General features: G+C 37.2%; 1 protein-coding gene across 1 annotated transcript in view; it reads left to right on the forward strand.

The window, feature by feature from the left end:
• The window catches only part of COL24A1 (collagen, type XXIV, alpha 1), a 562,513-nt gene that overhangs the window by 59,837 nt on the left and 488,211 nt on the right, over positions 1-14,465 (forward strand). Inside the window, exon 3 of the mRNA XM_006831073.1 lies at positions 4,938-6,301. Within this exon, the coding sequence (XP_006831136.1) occupies positions 4,938-6,301 (1,364 nt within the window). The remainder of the gene's footprint in view (positions 1-4,937; positions 6,302-14,465) is intronic.

A 14,465-nucleotide genomic window follows, 5' to 3' on the forward strand; every position in this document is an offset into this window, starting at 1 on the left:
TCTGTGTATTCCTTCCATCTTTTCTTGATGCATTCTGCATCATTCAACAATTTGCCCAGAGAATCTTTCACTAATGAAATATTAGATGCAAGTATTTATAGTTCTTTGATACCTGTGGGTAGCTGGCTCCAGGAATCCTCTGTTGTTGTTGTAAGGTGCCACAGAGTTGGCACCGACCCATAGCGACCCTATGCACAACAGAATGAAACACTGCCCCATCCTGCTCCAACCTCACAATCATTGCTACATTTGAGCCCACTGCTGCTGCCACTGTGCCAATCCATGTCATTGGGGTTATTCCTCTTTTTCTCTGACCTTCCACTTTACCAATCATGATATCATCTCCAGATACTGGTCCCTTCTGACAGTATGTCTGGAGTATGAAAGATGAAGTCAAACCATCCTGGCTTTCATGGGGCATTCTGGCTGCTGTATATCTTCCAACACAGTTTGGCTTGGTCTTCTGGCAGTCCATGCTACTTTTAATTCTCACCATAACTCAAATGCATCAATTCTTATACTTCTTTATTCACTGCCCAACTTTCACATACTTATAAAGTTATTGAAAATATCATGGCTTGGATTAGGAGAACCTTAGTCCTCTAACTGACATCTTTGCTCTTGAACACTTTAAAGAGGTCTTGTACAGCAGGTTTGCCTAATGCAATACGTGGTTTGGTTTCTTGACTATTAGTTCCATGAGTGTTGGTGGTTCATTTGAGCATAATGATGTCTTTGACAACTTCAATCTTTTCTCCATTTATACGGATGTTGTTTATTGGTCCCATGGTAAGGAATTTTGTTTACTTTCCATTGTGGTGCAACCCATACTGATGGCTGTGGTCTTTGGTCTTTATCGGTAAGTATTTTAAGTCCTCTTCACTTTCAGCAAGCAAAGGTTGTATCATCAGCTTATCGCAAGTTGTTAATGAGTCTTCCTCTATCCCGACGCCACGGTGTTCTTCTTACAACCCAGTTTCTTGGATTATGTGCTCAGCATACAGATTGAATAAGTATGGTGAAAGAATACAACCCTGGTACACACCTTGATGAATTTAAAAAAAATCAATTTTCCCTTGTCTGTTCAAACAGTTGTATCTTGGTCTATTTACATATTCCTCCTGAGCACAATTAAGCATTCCTGAATACTCATTCTCTGCAATGTTGTCTGTCCATAGCTTGTCATGATTCACACAACTGAATGCCTTTGTATAGTCAATAAAGCACAGATAAACATCTTTCCTGTATTCCATGCTTTCAGCCAAGATCCATCTGACATCAGCAAGGATATCCTTCACTCCACATCCTTGTCTGAATGCATCTTGAATTTCTGGCAGTTCTCTATCAGTGTATGTTTACAGCCATTTTGGGATTTTATTTAGCAAAAAATTTACTTGTATGAGATATTAATGATATTATCCAATGATTTCTGCATTCTGTTGGATTACCTCTTTTTAGAATTGGCACAAACATGGATCTCTTCCAGTCAGTTGGCCAGGTAGTTGTCTTCCAAATCTCATGGTATAGATGAGTGAGGGCCTCTAGTGCTTCATCAGTTGGAAATTTTCAATTTGTTATCCATGAATTCATGGAGCCATGTTCTTTGCCTTCAATGAACCTTGGACTTCAGTACCATTGGCTTTTGACCACTGTTGAACATCTACCATTTCTTTTTGGTACAGTAACTCTGTGTATTCCTTCCATCTTCTTTAGAGGCTTTACTCAATAGTTTGCCTATAGAATCCTTCAGCATTGAAACTCAAGGCTTGAAATTTCTTTCAGTTCTCTTAGATTGAGAAACACTGAGTGAGTTCTTCGCTTTTGGTTTTCCAAATCCAGGTCTTTGCACATTTTGTTACAATATTTGACTTTGTCTTCTTGAAATTTTCTATTTAGCTCTTTTACCTCCTCATCTTTTCCATTCATTTTAGCATCTCTATCCTGGAGATCAACATTCAGAACCTCTACAGATACTAATACCTTAGGATGCTCAATTTCCTTATACAAAATGTTATAGTATTTGTATATCTGGGCCTCTCATCCCATATACTTAAAATCATCTCTGCTGTTAAGTGCTATCAAGTTGGTTCCAACTCACAGTGACCCTGTTTAAGGTTTTCAAAGATTGGCTTCTGGGTTTGAACTGCCTACCCTGTGTTAGTTATCCAGTGCTTATCCTACAGTGCCATACCAGGACTCCAAAATCATCTGTAGATTATGTATAATACCTAATATAATGTAAGTACTGTATAAATAGCACATTACACGGCCCTTAGAATTGCTTTGACTATTTAGCTTACCCCTTTGAATATTTTTGATTTGTAGTTGTCTGAATCTGTGAATGCAAAATCCAAGATTATGGAGGGCCAATTGAATTGAGTTCTGGTGTGGTGCTGTAGGATAACCACTTGACTGAAAGGTTGGTTTGAACCACAAGATTAGTGGTTCAAACTCACCAGCGCCTCCTCAGAAACCCTATACAGGGTTGCCACGGGTCAGAATTGACTTGATGGTACTTATCAACAACAATAAATTGTATATCCTTTACAACTATCATAAATTACAACTATTTTATGAGTAAAATGATTGCTGTTCTAACCCTAATATAAAATACTTGAGTGTTTTAAGAATACTTCTGATAAGGAAAATTTTAGTTGGAGTCCTGGCATGGTGCTGTAGGATAAGCACTGGACTGTTAACCACAAAGTCATCATTTCAAATCCACCAATAGCTCTATAGGAGAAAGATGAGGCTTCTGCTCCCCTAAAGATTTACAGCCTCAGAAACTCTGTGCAGGGTCATTATGAGTTGGAATCGATGAAAGGCAGTGAGTCAGTGAGAGATTAGATTTTATGTGAATTATATTCAAGTGATTATTTCATTGTTGAATGAATGAGATACATATATCTGCCATACATTTTTGCTTTTTAATAGTAATGAACATAGATGGTCAAATATCTACTCATTTCTTACAAAAGGAATAACTGACATAATGCCCAGTGTTTTAACTAATCTTCAAAAACTTGTATCTCCTCATTTATCATAATTATGAATTGTAATTAAAAAAAATTATAGCTAGAAATGATAGATAGAATATATATATAGGTAGAAATAGATGGGAGATTTCTAATAAAAAAAAATAACAAGCATCGTCATCTAACAGAATATTTATATTGAGTCACCAATGACTATACTTTTCTGTATTTTTAATAAAAGCTTCTTTGCAAGAATTTAATTTTATAGAATTTTAGAACTGAAATGTGATATCTGATTAAAATCTGGTGGGGAAAAGTTAATTCATTCAGAAATTATAGAATTATAAGTAAGGTGGTTGTAGAAATTTAGTAATAAAAATATAAAATCTGTCCTCAAGGAGCCTGTATTTTGGAAAGGGAGAATGTCAATATACTATTAGCAACATAATGATAAACAATAAACCAGAAAATCCATATTACATAATAAAAATTGAAAAATAGTCTACAAATTGGATAAAATTTGCTGTGGTGGACTGAGAAAAAAATGAAAGAAAAGCAAGTTTGGAAGGGAGAGAAAAAGTACGATGGTCAATCACAAAAGAAACTAAGCTCTCTTGTCCAAGCAATATCAGAAAGGATTTTGGTGACCTGAGTATTTTAGCATTATGTTAAGTGCCATCGAGATGGTTCCAACTTACAGTAACCCTAGATAGGGTTTGCAAGGAAGGGCTGGTGGGTTTGAACTATCGACCTTGTCATTACCAGTCCAGTGCTTATCCTACAGCACCACACCAGGACTCTGCTTAAGTGTTGTATATGCTGAAGGTGTTAGGCATAGAGACAACTTCTTAATGGCATGTTAATTCCCTGGAGGCTGTAAAGGAAAACCACCTAAAAAATAGTTGATAGGATTGTGTAACTTCAATGTCTAAAATGGTTTCAATAACAAATTTTATTTTGAAAGTATGACTTTTGTTTCTCTTTTATTATGTTGTGTGCCATTGAGTTGGTTCCAATTCATAATGACCCTGCATAGAGTTTCCAAGAGCAGCTGTTGGGTTTGAAATGCTGGCCTTGTGGTTCGAAGTCCAGAGCTTATCCTATGGTACCAGACCAGGGCTCTCTTTTGTTAGAGAAGTTGTAAAATTAAGTTCTCAATTAAAGAAGAAAATGACAACTGTGTCAGATGATCAAAACTGTCTGTCAGAATCTGTTATTCTTGCCAAGAAGAAAGTCTAACCTATTTCAGTATTCTCACCTCAGTAAGATAAGCTGTTATATAGCCTTAAAAAAAGGAAAAAAGAAGGACATGACATCTGAGAAATTTAAAAAATTCATTAGAGTAGTAAGAATACTAATTGATTAGAAAATATGAGAACTAAATAAATTCATGAAGTAAATTTTAGGTTTAGAGATATTGGGATGTGCATGCATTTGTGATTGTTTTATTCAAATTATCATGTATAGTGTCTTACCTTCCCCTTCCCCCATCTCTGTTGTTATTAAGTGCTGACCAGTCGGTTTTGACTTATAGTGGTCCTGTATATGGTTTCTGAGATGGTAAATATTTGTAGAAGAAAGCCTCATCTTTTTCCCATACGGTGGCTGTTGGGCTCAAATCACCAGCCTTGTGGTTTGTAGTCCAGTGTGTATCCTCTAAAACCCATCTTGTTGTTGTTAAGTGCCGTCGAGTCGGTTCCGACCCATAGCGACCCTGTACAGGGTTTCCGAGGGTGTAAATCTTTACGGGAGTAGAAAGCCTCATCTTTCTCCCGCGGAGCGACTGGTAGTTTAAAACCCATCTAGTTCCCTGGAAATCAGTTATTGATAGAGCATGCTTACTTTAGGAATTTCCTCTGATACAGATGAGGATGATTTTTCTCATCCTAAAACATACATATATATAAACATATTAATTCATAAGAGTAAGAATCTCTCTTTCTCTCTTTTTTAAATTTCCAGGCATAGATATTCTTCATCAACTAGGCCTTGGAGACAAAGATGTAGGACACTCAACATCAATGACAGCGGTGCCATCATCATCTATACCATTACCTCAGGGGGTTCACTTAACAGAACCAGGCGTCATTTTAACAAATGATACTTATATTGAGTCACCTCTCATGAATATTTTACCTGTCAAGTTAGTGCAGCCATTTACAATATTAATTGGGTTACAGTCACATAAAGTAAACAATGCATTTCTCTTCAGCATTAGAAATAAAAATAGACTGCAATTAGGAGTTCAACTACTACCTAAAAAATTAGTGGTACACATTGGAGGAAAGCAGTCTGTATTTTTCAACTACAGTGTTCATGATGAATTATGGCACTCATTTGCCATTAATATTAGAAACAAAGTTATCTCCATGTTTGTTAAGTGTGGAAAGAAATATTTTTTCAGAGAGACTTTTTCAGACGTTCCGACCTTTGATGCTAACAGTGTGTTCACCTTAGGAAGTATAAATAATAATTCTGTCCATTTTGAAGGAATAGTATGTCAGTTGGATATAATTCCTTCTGCAGAAGCATCTGCGAATTATTGCACATACGTGAAACAGCAGTGTCGCCAAGCAGATACATACCGGCCTGAGGCAAATCTTACACACACAACTATTATACCATCTACAATACTGGAAACCTCTCCTTTGCTCAAACGATTTGGTGAAAAAGTACTGTCTGAGCATACATTGACTGATGGCAAAAGCATTCCATATGTTATAAATAATGATTCTGCAACAGCGCATAAAGAACCAGAACACAAGGTACCAAGATCTCCATTAATGTCTCTTCCTTTTGGGAATATGTCTGCTGTGGCTTTCATGAACAGTGGAATTCAGGTCACAGAAATGACCACTGAAAAACATATTCAGACAAATTTAAGCCATTCAGCGACACATCAGCACCTAAGTGAAGCAAGAATTAATTCAACCAACAGGAAATTGACTTCTCCTCTAAATGCATCTAACGTCACACATGATGATGGAGAAACTAGCTTCTCACCGTTTAAGAAGATGTCATCTATTCCCTCACATATAGAACAGGATGCAATTAATAATCAGAAGAAGGCTATTACAGCAAATCTACACACTAACGAACTCATGGAAATGCAACAGATTTTAAACACAACCTTATATAGAGTGACTGGTGAGCTTTCTGTGGATAACCACCTTGATCTAAGGAAGGAAGGAGAATTTGACCCTGACTCCACCTATCTCATTGAAAACAGCTATGAAACTGAGCTTTATGATTATTATTATGAAGATCTTAATTCAATGCTCGAAATGGAGACTCTGATTGGGCCAAAAGGGGATACTGGACCACCCGTAAGTTTTGTTTTGTTTTTTTCTTTTAAAGTACGTCTAATGCATTAATTTATCATATATTTCAAAAATAATTATCTGGATTTAACAATAGAGAAAAGACCAATTCTGTCACAAAAATGTTTAATGGCTACTGTAACAATATTTATGTGTTATAGTACATCTAACCAAAATATAATGCTGGCTCAAATACTGTACTTTTTTTTTTTTAATTGGCAGGATAAAAGGGTTAATTAATTCTGGTAAAGTATTTGGCAAACTCTTATGTTTTTCTTGTTCAGTTGAAATTCAACCAGTTGAAACTCAAATGCTACCTATATATCCCAACTCAAAAAACTCATTGCCAGTGAGTCAATTCTGATTCACAGCAACCATATGCAGAGTTTCCAAGACTTTAAATCTTTACTGGAGTAGATAACCTCATCTTTTTCCTGAGGAACTGCTAATAAATTCAAGCTACTGACCTTAAAGCTAGCAACCTAGCTATCTTTTTGTTAAGTGCCATCAAGTCAGTTCTGACCCATAGTGGCACTGCATAGTGTTTCCAAGGAGTGCCTGATGAGCTTGAACTGTCGACCTTGAAGTTCAAACTGACCTTATGGTCTAGTGCTTATCCTATAGTGGCACATCAGGACTCCAGCCCAGTTATACATATATATGTATGTATATATATATATATGATGGTGGTGGTTGTGTGTCATAGAGTCAGTTCCGACTCATAGCCAACTTGTATAGGATTCCCAAGACAGTCAATCTTTACGGGAGCAGAAAGTCTTATCTTTCTCCTGTAGAACTGCTAGTAGTTTTGAACTGCTGATCTTGAGGTTAGCAGCCCAACTCATAACCACTATGCTACCAGAGCTTCATACACACACACACACACACACACACACACACACACACACACACACATTTGTTGATATTGTTATGTGCTGTGGAGTGGGTTCCGACTCATAGTGACCCTGTACAGGATTCCTGAGGCTGTAAATCTTTACGGGAGCAGAAAAACCTCATCTCTCTCCCACAGAACAGCTGGTAGTTTTGAACTGCTGACCTTCTAGTTTACAGCCCGATTCATAACCACTATACATATATATAATTGTTCTGTGGAGCCTGTGTGACTCAAATTAACCCTTTATAGGGTTTCCAAGGAGTGGCTGGTGAGTGTGAACCACCGACCTTTATGTTCAAACTGATCTTGAGGTCCAGTGCATTATCCTTGCAATGCACTGTAGAATCAGCACTGAGCTTCAAATCACAGGTTGGTGGTTCAAAGTCCCACCAGCTGCTCCTCGGAAACCTGATATAGGGTTGCTTTGAGTCGGAACCAACTTGATGGCATTTAACAATATATATACTTGCACACACATACGTATTTATATACATGAGTATATTTATGTATATAACAATGTATATATATGTTCAAAGTATACTTATGTATGTTATTGTTGTTAAGTGTTGTTGAGTCAGCTCCAATGCATAGCAACCCTATAAAGCGTTTCTGAGGAGCAGCTGGTGAGTTTGAACTGCTGACCTTGCAGTTCAAACTCACCACTGGACCTTTTGTTCCAATGCATTAGCCTGCAGTGCCACACCAGTACTCTTATTTATGTATATGAGTGTATATGGTTGTTGGTGGTTATATGCCGTGGAGTTGGTTCTGACTCATAGCGACCCTGTACAGGGTTTCCAAGGCTATAAATCTTTACGGGAGCAGAAAGCCTCATCTTTCTGCCATGGAACAGTTGGTATTTTCAAACTGCTGACCTTGTGATTCGCAGCCTTATTCATAACCACTACGCTACCAGAGCTCCCTATGAGTGTATATACACATACATACAGAGAGAGCTATGTTGTTAAGTGCCGTCAAGTCAGTTGTGATTCATTGTGACCCTGTATAGGGTTTCCAAGGAGAATAGGGTGCTTAAAATAAATTTAAAACTTCATATCATGAGTCGGACAGTCTTGTGATCTGACCTCATCTTAACTTCTGCAACTTCATCTCTTCCTACTTTTTCTTTGCTCTGTTAGGTTTTTTGAAGTTCTTCAGTTAGACTACATTTTTATTGTTTTTTCTTACTCATGCCCTCATTCATTTTATTCTATGGAATATTGTTTTCTCTTTTTTTCTTATTCCTATTCATAGTGTTATGTCATTGTTGTGCCATTGACTCAGTACCAACTCATAGCGACCCAATGTACAACAGAATGAAACACTACCCAGTTCTGAGCCAACCTGACAGTCATTCATTATGTAGATCTAACTTAAACACTTTCACAAAGATGCTTTCTTTGGCACTATGTTATAAGTCTACCATGTTAATCTTTTCTCTTGATTGCCTGTTTTATTCTTTTGTGTCACTAAGTCTGTGTTTACCTGTTCAATGTATATTGTTTCTTCTATACTGTGAGCTCCATGATGGCTTGATGCTTAATAAGTTTATTGAATTAGTGAATGAATAAGCTTCCAAAATTAACTGACCAGCTACTTGAAATATTGGATGTCTATCTTAGTGCCAACAATAGTCTCTAAGTTTCAACTCATAGCTACCCTGTATAGGTCCTCCCAGGCTATACATCTTTGCTGGAATAGGAAGCCTCATCTGTCTCCCATGGAGCAACTGGTGGGCTCGAACTGCTGACCTTTGGGTTCACAGTCCAGTGATTGTATGGAGTCACAGTGCTCCCTACCAGTGACAGCATAAAGCATCTATTGAGTGCTAACTGTATCTCATGTGCTTTAAAAAGATGATCTCACTTGATCTTCACAACAACCAAATAGGTAATAATTATCACAATCATTTTATTGATGAAAAAAATGAGGACTAGAGGTTTTCTTACTCAAGATCATACTTCCTTCCTAGAAGTATGGTGCCAGAATTTTGAAAGCTTTGTTGTTAAGTGTTGTTGAGGGTTCTGACACATAGCTACCCAGTATAGGGTTTCCAAGGAGTGGCTGGTGAGTTTGAACTGCCGACCTTGTGGTTCAAACTGACCTGAAGGTCTAGTGCTTTAGCACACTGTGCCACAGCAGGACTCCTTTTGAAACTCTAGGAAGCATAGTTTACATTTTCTAGGTAGATTAAATTAGTGAGGTAGCTTGAGCTTGAGAGCCTATTAGGAAAAAAGATTTCAGTTATAAATCAAGAAGGCCAGTTATAACTGTATTTATTTAAAACTTTGTATAAAGTATATATACAAAAAAATTTAAGAGAACAAGCTTCATATTGTAGTTGTTTTAATTTTACAGAAAATATTGAAGTATTGTTGGAAACTCGGATTTTTCTCTCTTTCTGAACTCCTTTTTGTTAAACTAGGGTGTTATTCTTTGAAGAGTGAAGGAAAAGAGACTCATTCAATTTCCTATACAATACTATAAAATGGTAAAGGGTAGCATAAAAACTCTATAACGAAATTTCTGTTTGGCCAGTCATATAAATTGGAATTGTACCAAATCCTATTAAATTTTATGGTGAAATTTATTATTAAGAAAGTTCGTAAACATTAGAAGAGTTTTTTTCACACATGCCAAAAAATGAATGGTGGTTGAATAGGATTCTATTGTATATATATCCCTATGTTGTTGTTGTTAAGTGCCGTTAAGTAGGTTCCGACCCACAACAACTCTGTATAGAGTTTCGAAGGAAAGGCTGGTGAGCTGGAACCGCCAACCTTGAGGTTCAAACAGACTTTGCAGCCCAGTGCATTAGCCCATTGCACCACACCAGGACTCCATATATATGCCTATGGTGGTTGTGGTGGTTATGTGCCGTGGAGTCAGTTCTGACTCATAGTGACCCTGCACAGGGTTTCCGAGGCTGTAAATTTTTATGGGAGCAGAAAGCCTCATCTTTATCCTGCGGAACAGCTGGTAGTTTCGAACTGCTGACCTTGAGGTTCACAGCCTGATTCATAACCACTATGCTACCAGCGCTCCTTATATATCTGTATCTCTCCCCCTAATAGATCACTATGTAATCTATATGTATATATACACACATAGAGTACTGGTGTGGACCTGTAGGATAAGCACTGGACTGCTAACCATAGGCTGGTGGTCCAAAAATGCCAGTTTCTCTTTGGAAACCCTGTACACTGTTGCTATGCGTTGGAACCAACTCAACTGCACTTAACATATGCACCACCACTATACACACACACACACACACACACACAAACCCCCTACATACACACCTAATCCAAATACACCATATCCAACCCCCATATACACACACACAACCCCCATACATATATACACACAACCCCCATACATACACATACACAATGCCCCATATGTATACACAGACACCCTCCATATATATACCCATATTTAAGCACATGCACCCTATATACACATAGAGGTAAACTGCTTGCTCAAAAGATTTTAAAGTCTTTTTTTTTTCTTCCTTGTAGGTCTTTTTTTCCAAATGTAACTCCTGTTCCCTCAGCAGTTATGGGTGGAACTAAGTCCCTTTACTTTACAAAGGCTTCAGACAAAAAATCTGTTTCTTCCAGGCCATTTCTATCTCCCGTCTTAGCATATTAAACCAAGTATAGGCTGAATGTAGTCTAGATACTTGGAAACCACTTCCATCACACATGTGCATATGACCTTGTCCCCATCTTTGTCGTCTTGTTAAATCACCCAGGCTTTTGCCTCACTTGACTCTTAGTAGCAGATTTTCTCCTCATTTGTAGCATAGTTTATATGAGTCCTGCTGTGGCACTGTGGGCTAATGTGTCAGACTGCAAAGTCATTTGAACTGCAAGGTTGGTGGTTCAGGCTCAGCAGTTGCTCCTTGAAAACCCTATATAGGGTCGCTATGGGTCAGAATCAACTCGATGGCACTTCACAACAACCTATATATGTCTTACATCCTCAACCATTACACTTAACAAAGTAACCTTGTACAAATCAAAAGTTTTTTCTTATTCTTTTATTTTTCTTACCCAATTTTTTTTTATGGTGAAATTATTTAATTTAATTTAATTTAATGGGAAATTTATTATGAAGAAAGCTCATAAACATGAACTTTCTTTTACAAAACCCAATGCGTTCTTCAGTGTGGAGCCTTGCTATAATGAACTCTGCTTCTGATAACAACTGCAAAACAAAAAAGGATGGCATCCACCCTCCCTCCCACAGCACTGTCTACTCAGCTGGGTTCTGTAATTCATTGTAATGGCCACACAGGACTGAGATACCATATCCTCAGCTATGGGGTTATTAACAGATTACAGTTCAGGGTCAGGCATGTTCAGGGCTTCCAGTCAGGATAATCTTTCCTCAGCAGTGCCCACAGGCAGCCTCTCTCTGCCTGGCCAGTGTTGTAAAGCTCTTTTAGGTAGGACTGCTGATTAATGCCCACAGGACACACCAATCCATGATAAGGCTTGATGTGAAAGTACTCCGCTAACATACCTCCTCACCCCTGCCAGTTAAGTACAGGAGCACTCCATTCTGCAAGCAAGCCTCCTCTCCAAAGACACTCAGCTTTACTTGCTCCATGGGCTCATAAACCCATTGCTCTGTCTTATGTTCTGACTTTTGGTTCTGTTTCTGTTGCTCTTCACCCATTCCTCAAGTATCCCCACTGTCTGTCCCTGGGTCCAGAAGATTCTGTGCACAGAGATCTTAGGGTCCAAAGGATGCACACAACTTCTGACTCTTCTTCTATGAGGGTAGTAAGATCTGCTTCCGAGATGACTCATTTTATACCCATGCTAGAGTTGCAAGTTTTTATAACTAAAATGAACTCTGTTTACATCCGCAGATGAATGATGTCATCTTATTAGTATCTTCTCCAACCTTCTCTTATACTCAGACTCATCAGAAAAAGAGTCATTTGGTGGGAGTTACAAAGACTAAGGAGAGAAGAAACATGTTAAATAATTCACTACACCACACTATATAACTAAAATTTATCATCATATAATGGAATTAGCATTTAATCAGAGCACAGTAAATTTAAAAGTCATGTCCAAAGTGGTCATTTGGGGAGAGGGTAACCCTAAAAAGGCAGATTTTATCACTTTTTATAGATTAGATTTTAATTAAGTGGCCCACAAGTAGATAACAAAAAGTAATTCAATGGGGGTAGTGTTATGCCTGCAGAAGTTTATATTTGAAAACTGAAATTTATCACTAGGGTATGAGAGTCTAGAATTTTATTTTGAGACCATTACCAGAATTGTCATCTATTGAAGTTACCATAAGTCGAGAAAGCTAGGCTGTGAGAGTTGAGATATGTTTCCTTCATAATTTAAAAGAATAGATGGCCCAGCCTTCAAATTTTTCATTTTCTTTCCTGCTCTAAACTACTACATTTCTGTGATTATCCACTAGAGTCAGATTTTGTTAAAGGGTCAAGTTCCAAAGGAATATATTGAGCTTATGGATAGCAGCAGTTCTCTTCAAACAAACAAGAACAAACCCTGATATGTCCTCATGTTCTAGAACTCTAGACATTTACTCCAGTAATCTAGGAACTGTTGTCCTCTTCTGTATCTTTAATGCTCACAATAACTCTGAGATGTTATTTTACTAGGAATATTCTAAAGATGAGAAAACTCAGACTTTGGGAATGTAACTGATTTGTCCAACGCAATTCACTTAATAATTGAGGCATGCTTTGAGTCCAGATTGGCTGATTGTAGAACTATTGCTTTCCATTGAGCTATACTTCCTTTTAATAATCAATATTATTGGATAAACACTGGACTGCTAACCACAAGGTTCAAACCCACCAGTTGCACCTTGGAAACGCTATAAGGGTTGTGTTGGAGCCAACTCAATGGCAATTAAAAACAACAACAACAATGTAAAAGCTAAATTACTTTCATTAATACTTAACTCTATTTTCAGAAAATAATTTATTCCTCTCACAAAGGCAAACTATAAAAAGTTATTCCACTTCTCTGGTTTCTAGAAAATGCCTAATAAAAACCTGCTGTTAAAGATTTCAAAATACAAAATCTTCAGGACACATTAAAATAGATTTTTACTTAGTAATTCTTAAACAACTTGAATACTTCAATAATGACATAAGATAGCTTTATTTTTCTCCACTAATTACATTTCGACTTGAATGGAATAGCATTTTCTTGTGTTAAAATAGAGTATAGCCAAGGAAATAAAGCAAAATGAACATTTTAATTTTTCATTTTCAGTTCTGAATTCTCCTATTTAGTCCTCTTTTTTTGGACTTTAATTCAAGCAAACACCTGATAAATTTTGATTATAACTTGGAACTCAACATTAATTTGAACAGATTTTCAATATTTCTAATAATAAATGAAAATCAATTTCTGTGATAGAAGCTAATTATATCATAATAGTTGTTAAAATATTTGAACCACTAAACCTGGAAAATGCCTTCCATTTCAGGTTGAATACAAATAGTACTTCTCTCTCAATTTTAGGAAATGCATGAAAGGAGGTAGAAGGAGAAATGCAATGAAAGAAAAATGGATGTTCTTGTTAAGTACCATGGAATCGGTTCCGACTCATAGTAAGCCTGCACAGCGTTTCCGAGGCTGTAAATCTTTACGGGACCAGAAAGTCTCATCTTTCTCCCTGGTAGCTTTGAATTGCCGACTTTGAGGTTAGCAGTCCGATTCATAACCACTACGCTACCAGAGCTCAGAAAAGTAAAATATGAATAATATTAACCAAGGAGAACAGGATAAAAAATGAGGAAACACTATCTTACTACTATTTCACAAATATAACTTATTCTCTTCTTCTTGCTGCATTCAGTTAATAAGATCGTTTCCCCATTTTCCATTAATTCATTGTCTCTTTCCTCCTGATAAAACTACATCTAGATTTTACTTCCTGGAAGAAACTTTTAGGTGTAGCCTAGCCATGCTATAGATTAGACTTCAGAAACTGCATTTTCGAAGTTTAAGAAATGGTGGCAATTGCATATGACTTAACTTCGGGTCATCCCTTTACTTTATGTTCCATCATAATAGACATACAGAGTGTTTACAACTGAGAGAAATGAGGCTCAGTAGGTCATGCTACTTGTTAGTGGTGAGTTAGAATTTTAACCTTGATATGCCAACACTTTTTTTAAAGTGTTGAAGAGCAGAGATGTCAGCTTGAGGACTAGGGTGCGCCTGACCCAGGCCATTGTGTTTTCAATAGCCTCATATGGATGCG

This window comes from Chrysochloris asiatica, unplaced genomic scaffold, assembly GCF_000296735.1.
Source record: "Chrysochloris asiatica unplaced genomic scaffold, ChrAsi1.0 scaffold00002, whole genome shotgun sequence".
NCBI lineage: Eukaryota > Metazoa > Chordata > Mammalia > Afrosoricida > Chrysochloridae > Chrysochloris > Chrysochloris asiatica.